Source organism: Pundamilia nyererei, unplaced genomic scaffold (assembly GCF_000239375.1).
Source record: "Pundamilia nyererei isolate P.nyererei 1_Seehausen unplaced genomic scaffold, PunNye1.0 scaffold00255, whole genome shotgun sequence".
In the NCBI taxonomy this organism is placed as follows: domain Eukaryota; kingdom Metazoa; phylum Chordata; class Actinopteri; order Cichliformes; family Cichlidae; genus Pundamilia; species Pundamilia nyererei.
Genome location: NW_005187656.1, coordinates 683,001 through 698,745, shown reverse-complemented (window position 1 = coordinate 698,745; position 15,745 = coordinate 683,001). Strand labels below are relative to the sequence as shown.

Here is a 15,745-nt window from a genome sequence, read left to right as displayed (position 1 = left end):
ATAGATCTCACCGTATTGACCACAGATGTTCAGAAGGTCATAGCCCGCAAAGACTTGTGGGAACTGATAGCAGTCTATACTACATGGCTGGAAGAATGGAAGCCAATGGTTTTTAGTGAGGTAACATGAAATCAACCCTTTTCTCTGTTAAACATATTCAGAGTCAAGAACCGCCTCTCATGTTAATGAGATGACATATTTATTTCTTTGTACAAAAAAATTGCAATGGGGTATGTCAATCACAGGTTACCCCATGATACAGTCATGTAAGGCTATGCTAAATGTACATAATGGTTAAAATCATTTTTGATGCTTCTGTACTGGTTAATCCACCAGTATGTGCAAGCCCATTAATCAAAATGATACTTTTACTGCTAAAATAGAATTAATGTTATATGTGAATTTTTTAATCTGCTGTTTTACAAAAAAACTGTAAAAAATAGTAAATCAAATTATTATTTTTGATCAAGACGCCAAATTACACTTATTTGCTAGCATTCCTGAACAGAAGAATTAGTGGTTGAATTTTATGCTTGATTAATTTCTTAATTAATTAAAAAATTCCAGTGTGGTGCCACATTTCTAAAAGACATGTTTTTCTGTTTTTATAATAGGTCATTAAATAAAGCATTGTACTTATATAAATGATATCTACTGATATTTAAACTGTATAGATGTATAAATAATGTTTTGTTATTCTAGCAAACCCTGAGGTATAAATATTGCCAACAGACAAATAACACATGCGTTTTTCTGTCAGGTTGTGGTCTCTGAAGCCCAGGATAAAATTACAGAGTGGAAGGAGCAGGCTCAATCTTTAACAACCACCATACCTGCCAGTGATGCAGTGCTGCAGGAGATTTTAGGATCTCTGGAAAACATAAGCCATCAGCTTTTAGTCCTGGCCAAGCTACAGAGCCCCACACTGAAAGGAAAACACTGGAGAGCCATTTTAGAAGGTCAGAGAGTGTGCCTATGCTATAGCACTTCCATACTTCTGAAATCACAGTAAATGTAATAGAACTGAAATATATGTTCTCTTGTGCAGACCTGGGCCTAAAATATAAATCAGAGAAGAATGTGACTGTTGCTGATCTCATGTCTCAACAACTTGAAAGTCATCAGAATCTGATTGACAAGGTAGAACACGAGAGAGGTTTTAACTAGAGCAGCTTTGGCAGTTCTGCTAAAGGGAAATAACAGGCAAACAGTCTGCTGAAATAGTTGCTTTTGAAAACACGCAATACGAATCTGACATAAGACGCTGTGTTTTTATTTTGTCAGATTTGCAGATGTGCACAAAGGGAGTGTGACATGAAGCAAACTTTCCAAAAGCTTTGTCACAGATGGGAAGGCAAACTCTTTCAGTTGGATGTATTTGCTCCCCTTTGCGTGGAAACACGGTGCAAACACACTGGGAAGACCACAGAAGGCGCCCTTCTCAATGTGCTAACTGACAGGAAACACCCCAGTGATCCTAGATTTACTATAGGTGAGGCTCAAGTCACTGTAAGCATTATTTTTGAATTACCTTCTAGCTGCTCTGCTTGGAGGAAATGTGTATTTGGTATATTCAGCTTACATGTTGCTTATATTTGCTTTGTGTTTCCTCACACAGATCTGGGAGTACACTTTGCTGAGATTGAGACCAGTTTGATGATGCTGTCCACAATGTTAAAGTCCCCATACAGTGTTGAGTTCAGGCTGCCGCTGGAGGACTGGATTCAAACACTACAAGAACTTGGTAAAGCGGCAACTAATTTTATCTTTAAAAATTGAAAGACTAAGAGAGAATTTATCTTAATGTCCATAAAAAGTTCAAACAGACTTGTAAGAATTATTTTCCCTTCAAATATTTGTAGAGAAGCTGCTTGCTTTACTTGAAAGATATCAGCAAATGTGGGCCTTCTTAACCAACGTGCTTGGTGGGACATTTTTCCGTACTCAAAGAATGGACCTGGTAGGTTCTTGTGCCTTAAACTGTCATGAATGTGAAGTCAGTGTGTTTGATTAATGATGTTTTTTTAAATCTTTTTTTTAATCTTTTTTTATAGCTGAAGCATTTTCAACCAGTTGATGAGACATTCGAGGAAATGATGGCCTCTATATCAAACGAACCCCGTGTGTTGAACTTAGTTTCCACTGAAACAAATGACAGATTTCGTGGTGATAGCCTTTGCCAGGTTCTTCTTAATGGTTTGTCTGCAATGGAAGTCATTTCAAAACAAATGTCAGATCTTCTTGATGACCTCTGTGAAGAGTGTCCCAGATTCTGGTTTTTGAGTGAAGGGGAAGTGATGCAGATACTCTCTTTGGACCCAACACCTTTTGAATTTCAACCCTTTGTTCAAAAAAGCTTTAAAGGGGTTCATTTGCTTGAAGTTGACTGTGAAATACAAAGAGATGGTGATTCTATATCTGAGTGCCAAAGGCAGATGAAGGTGCTGGGTATTTTTGGCAGCTTCCAAGAACACGTTGCCTTTCAGTCTCCTTTAGAACCAAATGCAGACGCTTTGAAGTGGTTTTGTAACTTTGACAAAAAATTAAAGTTGACCATGGTACAGCTTCTGACACAGTGTGCTGTTGTGAGAAAACAGCTCGAACCATCCAGTCAAAATTTAGCAAGTGACACAAAAGCTAGAGACAACCAGCTCCCCAGTGCGGTAGCTGTGCTGGGCCTGCTTTCTGAATATCCTCTTGAGTGCCTTCTGGTGGTGGAGAGGGCAATATGGTGCAGTGTTGTTCTACAAGCTTTCCAAGAATCGAGCTCAGTGAAGTTCAGCACCATAAAGGCACATATCGCCGCAAAGCTGAAAGGCCTTAGCCATTATATAAGAGACGGAGTCACAGGATCTAAAACTGGAACTCAAGTTTCCAAGTACACAATGATGTGTCTGCGAGCTTTACTGCAGCTTACAATGAATCATGCAGAGCAACTACATCGACTCATGGATGTTCCGTGTGCGCGGGAGTCATCTTTTGAATGGCTGAGTTGTATGAAATATTATATTAACTCAGAGGAGAATAATGATCCAGCATGTTTTGTGGATATTTTGGGCCATCAAGTCCAGTACAGCTTTGAATACTCTGGCCCAGGAGAGTGGGAGATGGTGCATACACCTTGCACAGACCGGGCAATACTAGGGATTCTTATTGCTCTGACAACCTACAGATGTTGTTCTGTGGGTGGCCCTTCCATGTCTGGAAAGAAAAATACTGTGATCCAGTTAGGAAAAGCGCTGGGGCGACAGGTTGTCCTAAAACAGTGTTATCCAAGCATGATGCCTCGTGTTATTCAGCGGATGTTGGTTGGGGCCCTTCAGGCAGGGGCATGGCTTGTGTTGAACTCTGTGGACTTGCTAACACACAGTGATCTGTCGATACTAGGACAGCATCTAGTTGACATACACCAGTCCTTCAACATGTTAAGAAGAGATAAAAAGGAGAGGCTAAATTGTGAGACAGAGATGAAAATTTCTGATGGGGTCGCGGGATTCACAAATGCTGCTGAGTCAGAATGTCACATGACACTTGCAGGAAAACACATTTCTGCCAGTCTCAGCTATGGATGTGTTGCCATCTCATCAAAAGAAAATATATCTAGAGTTCCTGAAAGTCTGCGATTTGCTACAAGATCTGTTGCATTAACACGTCCAGATTACAGAATAATTGCAGAAGTAATGCTAACTTCCATTGGTTTTTCAGACGCCATGTCGTTAAGTCAACGTCTGGTGTCCCTCATTAGCCTGGCTCAAGAGTCCCATTGTCTACCTGATCTTTTCTCTGACAATGACAGCTGCTTTCTTGTTATCCTGCAAAAGATCATCTCAGCTTCTGAAAGACATTTGCAGCAGGTTGTAAGGGATCGAGAAAATTCAAAGTCCAAAGATTCACTCGACACTGATCTTATGTCGTCACAAAATGAGCCTATCAAAGCTTTTGAGGAGGACGGAAGGAAAACTGAAAAGCCTCCAAAGTCAAACCGTTGTTATTTGATGGTTGTACAAAGTTTAATGGAAGAGGAAGCGATTGTCAGAGCCATTCTTTCTGTACTGCTGCCCGAGAAGAAGGCCACCTCACAGTTCTACATGCTTTTCAAAGACGTTTTTCCTATAGCATGCCAGTTTCCGCTTGTCCAACAATTTATTGAAGAAGCTGAAAAGAACCAACTTGAAGATGCACTTAGAGAAGAAATACAACAAAAACACTTCTGTTGTGACACAGACATCATTTGCAATGCTCTTACACTCTACCAGACCATGAAATTGTCTCAGGCAGTTTTGCTTATAGGGCCCCCCGGGAGCGGAAAGAGCACCTGTTACACTGCTCTGACTGGAGCACTGAATAGCCTGGCTACTAAGACAGTGGAGTTGGTTTTTGACAATGACAATACGATTGATGCAGGCTCTCCCCAGGCAGATCAAAAGATATCTCTTTCAAACTGGAGCTTTGTTGAAACTTTAGTCTTATTTCCTAACGCTATGTCCCATGATGAGATATTTGGCTGCTTCTGTGAAAAGAGAGGATGGATAGATGGAGCTCTGGCAAAGGTGCTGCGAGATGCAGGAAGGCGTGAGCATGCAAGCTTTAAACTCTGTAACAATGAGAAGAAAACTGGTGAGACAGTAGTAGTGAAGTGGCTGGTAATGGATGGGGAGCCTGTGGGGCAGCCCGGCTGGTTAGATTACCTAACCACACTGTGCAGTTCTCAGGATGCCTTTCTGGGTCTGTCGTCAGGTGAGACATTGTTGTCTCAGTCAAAACTAAAGCTGCTTATGGAAGTCACTGACCTATGCAATGCAAGCCCCTCTGCAGTGACCCGCTGCAGCCTTGTTTATGTCACGGGAGATGATCTGTGGAAGTCTGTGTGGAAGAGTGAAATAGATGCTCTCTCCTTTAAATACAAACTAGATCACAGAATTGTGAAAATGTGGAATCACTTGGCTGAAGATCTTTTCTCTAGCACCCTTCATTTGCTTGGGCAAAGGAGTTTAACCTCTGCAATCCACACTGAAAGAAAATCTTGCAAAGCCCCCACACACGGACTGCAAGAAGTCATGTCATTTGTCAGGATCCTGCATGCCCTCCTACAACATTTTGGAAAGGAAGTAGAAAAACCTGAGTCAGTGGCACATATCGACACAACAGGTAAAATAACTTGTAACAAATGTAAAACCCTGTAAGCATGGCATAATTATGTTACCCTTACAAAAACGTCATGTCTTTCCCCTCTACCAGATATGCCTCCAGCAGCCACAGGTGCCCAAAGTAAGCAGGAGCAGCTCAGCAGAAACATTTTTCTCCTGGCTTATATCTGGGGATTTGGTGGTCGCCTTCATTCTCGGTAAGATTTTTTTTTATTAAACTTTTTTACTTGGTCACACATTATATATTTACACATACTGAGTTCTACTACCGCCTGTCGATATTTCTCTCTGTAACCAGTGTTCTTCATATATTTCTGTTTTTATTTAGCCACTGGCCACAGTTTGATTTATTAGCCCGCCAAGTGCTCCTAACTTGCAGATACAAAATTGTGGTCCCTGATGAAGTCAGTGTGTATGAACACTTCTTTAGTATCGACACTAAGATGTGCCCCACGAATACGCTGTCGACAGGCTCTGTCATTCCAATGGTTTGTACTTAACATTGCACCTACTATACTTAGAATACATACAGTATTTGTCGCTGCTTCTGAATATTAACAGGTGTCTCAAATGTTTTTCATAGTACAGGAAATACACATATCTCCTGAACCTCATGTTGGAGGCAAAGCAGCCAGTTTTGGTTTCTGGAGAGCCTGGCTCTGGAAAAACCACACTGTGCCAAACTGTGCTGACTTTTGACAAGCCACACATTAACCTACCAGCCAGTCCACTTCTGAGCTCTAGAGACTTGCACACTATACTGAAAAGCATCAGATGCCAGAAGAACTGTAAAGAGACTCCTGGCTTCATGGCAAACCAGCCACGCTTGTTTTTGTTTGTTGATGATTTACATGAAGCCCCCTGTGGTGAGTAACAAAATTTATAACAGAATTTATGTGATTCAGTTTGAACCAGATTTAGTACAGTGTGAATCTTTATGTTGTCATTATGCCTGTCATTTTTGTTCATAGACGTCTTTGGAACGTCTGCAATGGCTCTAGAGACACTAAGACAGAGTATTTCAAAAGGAGAGATTCTAACATTTGACACCTACAGCTCCGAGTTGTTACAGTCGGGAACTATCAGCTACCTGGCTGCATGCTGTATATCTGGATTGGATCATTCCCACAGCGGTGTTATATCCCCACGGCTCTCACGCCTGTTTTCTATCTTTGTGCTTGATGGCGTATCCCCAGACATTTTAATGTCTATCTATTCTCCCTGGCTAAAAATCTGGCTCAGTGAAATGCCACTTAATAGGCACATTGGTGAGGATATGTCATCTTCCATCGTCACTGCTACTAATGAGCTGTATCATGCAGTAAGTGACAGATTTCAGCCCTCTGTGCAGAGGCCTCATTTCATATTTTCCCATCGTGATCTTCAGAAGGTGTTTCAGGGGATGTACCTATGGAGGTCTGTAATCTCAAACAAGGAGAACAAGGAGGTTTCACAACCAGGCTTTCCTCCAGCATCGGTTCTCAACATAGTACAGGTGTGGATGCACGAGTGCATGCGTACTTTCAGTGACAGGTTGTGCTCAGAGGATGATAGGAAAACTGTTGTGTCACTCATAGCCAAGACAGCAGCAACACACTATGGAATGAAACTGGCTAATGAAATCGATGGGGACAGTCAGCCAGCAGGTGGAAATATAGACCCTGTAGATCTGCCTAAAGATCTAAACCAGCGAAGCCAATTGCACAGCGCATTAACTAAGCCTGAAAACATCCTTCAGCAACCACAGATTCTTCAGTATTTGGAAGACACGATGGCACAACTTGCGTTTGGTCCTGATCTCTCTGAGGCCCTAAAGTCGATAAAACAGCAACAATATTTTAAATTTAGCCCTTCTTATCAGGAGCAAGACCTTGATACGCTAGTGCAAAATCTGTGTGTACTTACGGATGGAAAAGAAGAAGGTGAAGGACCTGACTGCAGCATCACAACCAAATACGTTTTACACAGACAGAGGGTGAGTCAGTTGTTACACATTATCAGGGCTTTGCTGCTACCTCGAGGTCATGGAGTGCTGATTGGCTCAGATAGGGGCACAGGCCGCAAAACCACTGTCTGTTTAGCTGCCCACCTTACAGGCTATGAGTTATTGGAGATACATGCTGGTAATCAAAAAAATTTTCATGAAATCCTGAAAGAAGCTGGGAATAAGACTAGGTCGGATGGAATCAGTGTCATCATTCTGGTCCATGAGGAAATCAGCCAGTCTGTCAGAGAAGAATTACTGGTACTGATGGCTCATGGTGCCTGTCCAGCACTCTTCACCGACGAAGAGCTGAGGGACCTTGTTTCCAGAATGACTGCAGCAAAGTACTCACGAAGATATCTTATGGACAACTGGATGTTTGAGAAGTAAGAGGAAAAAGTAGCTGATCTAATGCTCATCATGTTGAGAGATAGATTATCACCACATAACTCTCCCAAAACAGACCTAAATACGTTTGGTATAGTCAGTGTCAATTTAAACATACTTAAATACAGTATGTAAAGTGATGGTATATGTTTATGTAACATTCAGTTATACTGTAGATTTGGAAAAAACATTTTTAAGAAGGGATATATTGGAAAAAATATTTTGCAGTCAGTTTTAAAGCCAATGTGTGAAAACATTTAAACCAGATGTACTGTTTTTCTTTTTTAACAAAGGCGTTTGAGTCAAGTTCACAGAAATATCCACATATTCCTGCTAATGCCATACAGCATGTCAGAAAGCACTGACATACCTTCCAAAAATGAAGCACAAAGCTGGGTTGTAAGTATTTTTATTGAAACCTATGCATTTATTTCATACCAAAAAAACAACTCAAATACTAAACTACTTTTGAAAGTCTGCAGTGTGGCCAAAAGAGCTAACAACTTTACAAATTGGCTCAGGGTTTATTCCTAATTTAATTTGCACATTATTTGTTGTACAGGGACAAATGGCCAAGGCCCTCAGGCACAGCTGTTGTGTTGAGGTGTACCAGCCGTGGTCTAACCAGTCTTTGGTGGAAGTTGCTGTTCAGTGCCTCAAAACAAGCCCTTGTAAAAGTGAGACACAACATCAGAATTAATCGAAACCCCTTGTTTTTTGTTTTTCTCTCGACTGTAGCGAGACATTACCTTTGTCCTTTTCTTTTTATTAAGTGGTTCGAGGAAGCTCAGAGGCCAGCCTGTCTGTGGCTATGGCAGGGATCCATCGGTCTGCATTCCAGTATGCTTCTGTCCTTCTAAGAAATCAGCCTTTCAGTCCTCGGACTTATATGGAATTCATTGCCCACTTTGGTTACCTCTGCAGCCTCCTGCACAAGCAGTGCCAGGACAAAGCCAACAGGTGCCTCTGAGACCAGGAGGTTTCCCTCTTTTCCTTCCTTTATCTCCATTGTTTGATATCCTGCAGCACAAATAACAACACATTTGTGAAAATATTTCTGTGAGCACCTTTTTTCCTGTTAAAGCCAAATTATAGTTGGTACAAAAAGCACAAATTTATAGCACAACTGTACCACAGACTACATCCTCTACAAAATGTCACACAGCTACATTAATCACAGTAACCAAAACCAGCAGGCTAACATCCTATGTTTTAAACAGAAATGACCATGTTTGTCCACAATAATATTTATGTATATATGTATATTTTTAGAATTGCTGCTGCTGTGTCTCGTTTGGATGCAGTGAACAACATATCCATGCAGCGTAAAGAGCACTTAATAAGTGTGCAGAAGATGGTTTCTGAAACAGACCAGGTAAAGTGGAGAACTTTAGCATGTACTGTTTTAGTTGTTGGTCTGCCTGTCTACTACACAAGGTTATTCACATTGAAAAGTTATTTAAAAGATATGTGTGTTCATCACACTTCAAATGCTTATGTAGAACATACTACACATCAGGGAAAAATTTAGTTTTAAAGAACACGTTATGCTAAAGTAGCCTCAGCTAATATTTCAGTTTAAATAAGCAGCATTCGGTTTACAGCACGTCTGCAGCAAAAAATGATTTGTTTAACTACATACACGCCACGCTTCCATCCTCTCTGTCCTGTAGCGTGAGAAAGAGCTCCTTCAAGCAGTAGAAGATCATAAGAAACTGTTTGAGGAAGCCTGTGAGAAGTGCGCTGCAGAGGACCAGCAACTGTGTTACCTGGAAGAGCAGATTAATCAGGCTCAAAAACAGGTCAACTTGTTTTCTTTTTGTTACAATAAGTAGCTCTAAATCCTTGAAATAACTGAAAGCATTTCTTCGCCCATTATAAAATACCTTTTTATTCATTCGAGGTAGTTTGACAGAAAAAACTGGGAACATTTAATAGTATTGTTACACAAAAATGAGCTTTAGGTTCACATGTAATTTTTCCCCCAGATAAAACCTGCATTCTTGTCAGGCCTTCAGATTCTTAAGTGTTTGGATCCATCGGATGTGGAGGAGGTGCGGCACTACAGAGACCCACCTGTGGGAGTTGTGCAAGTCATGGATGCTATTTGTTTGCTGTTTAGTCATCCACCGGGTTGGGAAAGTGCTAAACAACTTCTTTCCCAAGCAGACTTTTTCCAGGTGGGAAAAAAAATGTCTTGCAGCAAATTTGTTACAGATTTCATTGATTGCAGTGGTCAGTGAATTAAATAGCATGTCATAAGTAGGGTAAAGATAAATCTGAAGTTGTGCCATCATTTATCAGTTTGTGTAGTTATGTTCCAGTTTCTTTGTCAATGTAGCTTTGAGGCTTTAAACTTACTGTCTTACTAACGTCTCCTTGTGCAGGAACTGGAATATTTTGACCGCTACAACCTGACAAATGAACAGCTGCAACAGCTTGGGCAGATAGTTCACAGTCCCCAGTTTGTGCCTGAGGCTGTGCGAGAGGTCAGTAAGGCCTGCGAATCCCTCTGTCGATGGGTCCAGGCTGTGTATGAGTACTGCTGTGTTCAGCAGCGAGTGTTCCTAAAGCAGCAGTTGGAGGTTCAGGCTGCAGAGACGAGAAGTCGGTTGAATCGAGCCGAGCAGCGCAAGCAGGAGGTATACAGCTCACTGGAGGCCACTGAGCTTCATCTGCAGTGTGTTCAAAATGACCTAATGGAACAACTGATGCTGCTACACAAAGCTGAAAGTGCAGAGCAAGAAGCTTCTGCATGTGCTGGGCAGAGTGAGACATATGGCAAAGTTTGGAGGGCTGTTGCTCAGGTAATTCGCAAACATTGTGCATCACTTTTAACATAGGCTATCACATTTAACATACTTACTTTTGAATGTTTCTTTATTGAAAATTATTTTTTCTCTGTTTTCTGCCCAGGATACAGAGGTACGTAATCAAAACGTGCCAGGAGACGCCCTCCTCTTGGCTGCGACCGTCTCGTATTTAGGCCCTTTTGGACCTGATACACGCACAGAACTACTGCGCAAGTGGCAGACTCTGTGCCAGACAGGAAGCATCGACATAAACCCCAACGACCCCAGAATCTCCCTGTTTACACAGTTAGACACTGTACCTGGTTCCTTATCCCTTGGTTTTCCCATCCCTGTAACTGAGAGATTGCAGTTGCCTTTGGGTCAGGCATTAGGGATGAATGAGTGGCAAACTGAAGACACTCTCTCTGCCAGGCTGGTGGTTAAGCTGTTGCTGTGTGGATACAGAAGTACCTACATCCAGCATTGGCCTCTACTAGTAGACAGCCAGCAACATCTGGAGATGAATTTTCCAAATAGTCTCATCCTAGGTATGTGTGTATGTGCCTACATTTTCAAAATGATTAATTACACATGTAGCATTTACTTGGACCAGCCACAACATGAAACCATTAAAACCAACTATTATTTTGTAGGTTCCCCTTTGTCAGTTAAAACAGGACTGATTCATGTAGGCATGAACACCACAAAACCTCTGAAGTTGTGCTGTGCTATTATCCGTTAGCTTCTTTGCAGAAGACCATTAGATTGTGTAACGTGTGAGATATGACCTCCATGAATTGCACTTGCTGTTCTAACAAATCCCACAGATGTTTGATCAGATTGGATGAGTCAAGACCTTGAACACTTTTGGGACATTCATCAAAGTTGAAGTTGTTGAAGTGTAGCATTTTGTATGTGTACGCTGAAAGAGGCAATAGGAAAGACTGTCGCCATGAAAGGGTGTACATGGTGTAAACAGTGTTTATGTAGGTAGAATGTGCAAAAGTAGTATCTGCATGAATGCAATATCAGCTCTTCCAGCACTGCACAGAGAAGGCAGAGACTCTACTGGCCTGCTACCTTCTTTTATTTCAATATGCTGCCATCTCATCCCCAGATGGTAAATGGTATTCATCAGACCAGCCCTTCTGCTCATGTTCTATTGTTTAGTTCCAACAATCATGTTTAGTGTAGATGCTTGTCTACAAGGAATAAACATGGATACATTGATATGAAATAGCAAACAGGAAGTTGTGTGTAGAGTGAACATCCCACAAGACTTGCTTTTCTGGAGACTTTTCTCTAGCCATCACAGTTTGTCTGTTACAATGTAACACATGCATGTTTTTATACTTCTGACACATCAGTTTTAAGAATTGACTGTTTACTTTCTGCCTAATATGCACTCTTCATAGGTGACACAAGATAAGCAAAGTTACTCACTTCACCTGTTAGTGGTTTGATTGCTGTGGCTGATTTTTTTTATCCACTGCATGCTTGTTACCCTTTTTATTTCTATACAAAACTGTTTTTATGATTTTAAAATCACACAACTCCATGTAAGACTGAATTGTATTGGACCAGTGTATGATAAATATCTACTCAACAGGAAAGAACACAAAACTTGAGGAAGAAATAGATTTTGGGATGGTAGTTTGTGGAGATGACGTGGAACTGGTGCACAAGCTGGACCAGGCTGCTGAGAGAGGTGACATAAGAAAAATACAAGTAAAGGTTGATAGTCTGTTTTTTTCACCATAATAATCATTTTTAATCTTTTGTTTTGTAGGTTTGAGAGTACTGGTTACTCATGTGGAGCGTGCAATCCCCAATCCTCAATTCCTGGCCAAGTTGTCACGTCCTGCTGGATGTTACTTTCCAGGATTAAATCAACCTATTCAGATGGTCCATCCTGAGTTTTGCCTCTTCCTCAGCACATGTCTGCCGATTAGACTACTTAACAGTGGTTAGTTTGATTAGTGGCGACAATTTAACTTTGCACCAGATTTCATTCCTGATTTTATTTGTAGAGCAAGTAAAATAAATGACATTTGTCTTGGTTAACACCAAATGTTAATGTAGAGACTAGGTAAACTAGATCCTCTTCTGGAAATTCTCTGGAAAATGTTTAGTTAGTAGTTGTCTTGTTCTTGTTCTGTAGGGATCCATCCATCTATCCTGGCTCAGGTACGTGTGGTTGACCTTTCTCTGAGCTCAGAAGACATCCCAGAGCTGATGCTGACACAGCTGCTGCAGGCTGAGTGTAAAGAGCTGCTGATTCAACACTTGCAATTCCAGAATTACAAACAGGAGCTGCGGGAGAAACTGGCCACAGAGGAGGTGACTAGACCAGCCTTTTGCATCATACTGATGTCAAGTGACTTACCTTGTGTTAAACAAAACAGCACTGGATGTAAAGTAGTTTAAAACCCAATCCATCATGTTCATATAAGGAGCTTGCTTATGCTGTAGTTCTTCTGAAAATTGGGCATTTTATATCATGTCATGTTCATGTTATAAGCTGAACACATTCATGCAGAATATTTTGACCTGACTTTTATTGTCCATTTTATCAATGGTATTGTACTTTGTACCAGTTGTGTCCTGAATTTTTTAGGGTTGGTTGTATTTTTTTTCAGTCAAACTGCAGTGTCAGCTTTAAGTCTTACCTAAAAGTTTTATGTTAAATTTTAATAGTTATTTCTGATTCTCATCTTAGGACGCTCTAATGGGTTACATCCTGCAGTCTAACACTGTCCTGCTGCAAGACCCGGATTTTCTTCCCCGTGTAAAAGTTTGTCAAGAAGTGACGAAGAAGCTGCAGGATGAGATGAAGCAGCTGAGGGAGCAGCTGGAGCACCATGAGTCCCTGCTGGCAGTGCCTCGCCACTTCGTGAGGCTGGGTGCCGCTCTCTACCAGACCCTGCAGGCTGTGTCCAGTCTTTCCCCTGCCTATTATTTCTCCCTACATGGCTTCATGACTGTGATGCAAGAAGCTTTCACTGGGAAGGACAGGATAATAGGGAAAGTTCCAGGGAGCATATTACAAGAGTTGATAAACACGATGGTAGTCAAAGTGCTGGTACAATACAGGCCTTGTCTTTTCAAGACCCATGCTGCTGTTCTGAAGCTGCTTGTGTCTTTAGCCCTGCTCCAGCACAACCAGCTGTGCTCTGAGGGTGAGAGGTTGGCCTTCCTCATAGGCCTTGGAGACACACAGCATCCTGGGACTGATTCACCATCCTCCATCACTGATCTTCCCAGCTGGATTTCCCCACTTATCCACTCAGAGCTACTTCGCTTGGAAAAGATTCCTTCATTCAGAGGCCTAATTGCCTCACTCTGTGCTTCCCCGAAGCAATGGCAGGAGTACCTTCACTTTCCTTCCTCTACAGTGTTAGGGCTCGTTCCCTGTCGTTCTCACTGCCATCTCTCTTTGCTGCAGCGGGCTCTCCTCTGGAAGACCATGATCCCCGACTGTCTGGAGGGACTAGCAGATGCCATAAATGCCTGTCAACTCTGCCTTCCTCAAAAGAAAACAGAGACTGAAGCCCCTCTCGTTGGGAACCCAGAGGCATGCTCACTATATTTGGTCAAACATAAGGAGCCCATCATTCTTACATTGCCCAATCCAAATAGAGATATGCAGATAAGCATTGAGCCTCTTTGTTTAATAAACCAGTTGGCCAAATGTGTACCAGGAAAAAAAGAGGTGACAGCACAGTTTTTTCTGCCATTATAGAGTTACGCCTGTAATACAGTGCTTGATGCATTTCTTCCTATGCTTTAGATTCAGGTGAAAGTCCTTTCCTTTTGGGCTCTCTGTGACAGAAATCTCTTCCTTTCAATGCTGGACAAAGCTGCTAATGACGGCCACTGGTTGGTGTTTAACAACAGTCATCTGTTCGAACAACTGGATGATGATGTAGTGGCTAAACTCAGTCATTTAATCTCCTCAGTCAAAGGTAGGGGGTAAATCAGTGTCAGTTTAAATTTATTTATTTAATTTGTCCAGTCTTTATGTTTGTGGATTCTTCTGCCTACTTATGTGCCTCATCCTATTATACAGAGAAGCCTTGTCTGATTCACCCCAGCTTCCGATTGTGGTTTATAACTCAAGAAAACACATCACACCTCATACCAGGTAGATCTATTATGTTGCTGCTTTTTCAAATATTCATTTCCATCTGTTCTATTTTACTCTAAATGTGACCCTAATTTATGAAATGAAGATCTTGTTGTACTGAAGCATACTTTTGTCATGACAGCGAACAACTGTTAAAAGTAGCATCACTGTTGGTCCATTCAGCTTGAAGATTAACATGTAACTCTGTACTTTAGTACACTTCCAACCTTTTACAGTGTAAGGAGAGCTATTTTTCACAGGTATATGTGAAAGATTCCTAAAGTGAAGCTTTTGCACAGACCATGTCATGGTTTGTTTTTAGTGACAGAGTGCTTTATGTAGGTCAGCAGTGACCAAAGGTGCACTTACACATTTTGTTTCTCCTATGCTCCTGTGAGTAATATTGGCTGGCGTGCTGGAAATGTGTGTTATAAATGTGCTTTCAGAAAAACAGCTACTCCAGTTTTGCTCTTGTTGTAATAATCATAATGATTGAAATGACTGTCTTTATTTTTAAACAGCGTCAGTGCGAATGTGTGCTCTGCATCTGGTCTGTGACTCTTCCTGGGATCTGAAGGAGGAGCTGAGCTGTTCTTTGCGACAGGTGGCATCCATCAGTCAGCCACAGTTGGGTGTCATGGCTGACAACAAGACACTCCTCCGCTGCGCTATCTTTCACTCTGTCTTGGTGCAGCGACAGACCTACAAGTATTTAGGCCAGGGAAGAATCTATCACTGGTAAGGAAGTAAATATGCATTGTATAAATTGTTTATGATGGAGAGGTAGAGGTTGTTGTATGATTTTTAAAGATTTATAATCTAAATAAATGTATACATTTTCTTCTTGTTTTTTTGAAGGAGTCAGGAGGACCTTCATGCTTTAGTGGATGCATATATTCATGTTGCCCATCTGTGCCATGACAAGACTAAGGTTTTGCAATATTTAGCAGGTGAAGCAATATGAAAATATAAAACACCCTAATTCAGTTACTGCTCGATTAATTAACTTTTGCTTTCCATTCGTAGTCAGTCTAGTGTATGGTGGCCATGTGACAGACTCTGCAGATTTGGAGGTGTTGGAGGACATTGCCAAGACCTGCTTCACTACAGCTTCACGTCACTTGAACAGCGGACCGCACATCCTTTCGAAACTTGTCAGAAGTTCTGGTCACTCTGGTAACTGGACATTTTTCTACCAATTTAACTAACATTCACTGTTGACGAGAAATGGTTCAATTTTTTCTTTAAAGCTCTCAGAACACTGGTGCATCAATACTGCACCAAAATGAGACTGAATTCCAGACTTAGA

The 15,745-nt window shown here is 41.4% G+C and overlaps 2 protein-coding genes across 3 annotated transcripts in view; both read left to right on the top strand.

The window, feature by feature from the left end:
* The window catches only part of fam20cl (family with sequence similarity 20 member C, like), a 35,101-nt gene that overhangs the window by 16,615 nt on the left and 2,741 nt on the right, over positions 1–15,745 (top strand). The gene's annotated exons all lie outside the window — the stretch shown is intronic.
* The window catches only part of dnhd1 (dynein heavy chain domain 1), a 24,290-nt gene that overhangs the window by 7,123 nt on the left and 1,422 nt on the right, over positions 1–15,745 (top strand). The window contains exons 14-41 of the mRNA XM_005749826.1: positions 5–120; positions 761–959; positions 1,049–1,140; positions 1,285–1,492; positions 1,619–1,744; positions 1,863–1,960; positions 2,055–5,148; positions 5,239–5,344; positions 5,476–5,635; positions 5,731–6,013; positions 6,119–7,517; positions 7,812–7,917; positions 8,081–8,195; positions 8,292–8,478; positions 8,791–8,893; positions 9,192–9,320; positions 9,507–9,698; positions 9,906–10,325; positions 10,435–10,858; positions 11,920–12,018; positions 12,100–12,276; positions 12,472–12,650; positions 13,030–14,022; positions 14,101–14,275; positions 14,380–14,454; positions 14,958–15,174; positions 15,295–15,386; positions 15,463–15,612. Coding sequence (XP_005749883.1) covers positions 5–120; positions 761–959; positions 1,049–1,140; positions 1,285–1,492; positions 1,619–1,744; positions 1,863–1,960; positions 2,055–5,148; positions 5,239–5,344; positions 5,476–5,635; positions 5,731–6,013; positions 6,119–7,517; positions 7,812–7,917; positions 8,081–8,195; positions 8,292–8,478; positions 8,791–8,893; positions 9,192–9,320; positions 9,507–9,698; positions 9,906–10,325; positions 10,435–10,858; positions 11,920–12,018; positions 12,100–12,276; positions 12,472–12,650; positions 13,030–14,022; positions 14,101–14,275; positions 14,380–14,454; positions 14,958–15,174; positions 15,295–15,386; positions 15,463–15,612 — 9,714 coding nt within the window. The remainder of the gene's footprint in view (positions 1–4; positions 121–760; positions 960–1,048; positions 1,141–1,284; positions 1,493–1,618; positions 1,745–1,862; positions 1,961–2,054; positions 5,149–5,238; positions 5,345–5,475; positions 5,636–5,730; positions 6,014–6,118; positions 7,518–7,811; positions 7,918–8,080; positions 8,196–8,291; positions 8,479–8,790; positions 8,894–9,191; positions 9,321–9,506; positions 9,699–9,905; positions 10,326–10,434; positions 10,859–11,919; positions 12,019–12,099; positions 12,277–12,471; positions 12,651–13,029; positions 14,023–14,100; positions 14,276–14,379; positions 14,455–14,957; positions 15,175–15,294; positions 15,387–15,462; positions 15,613–15,745) is intronic.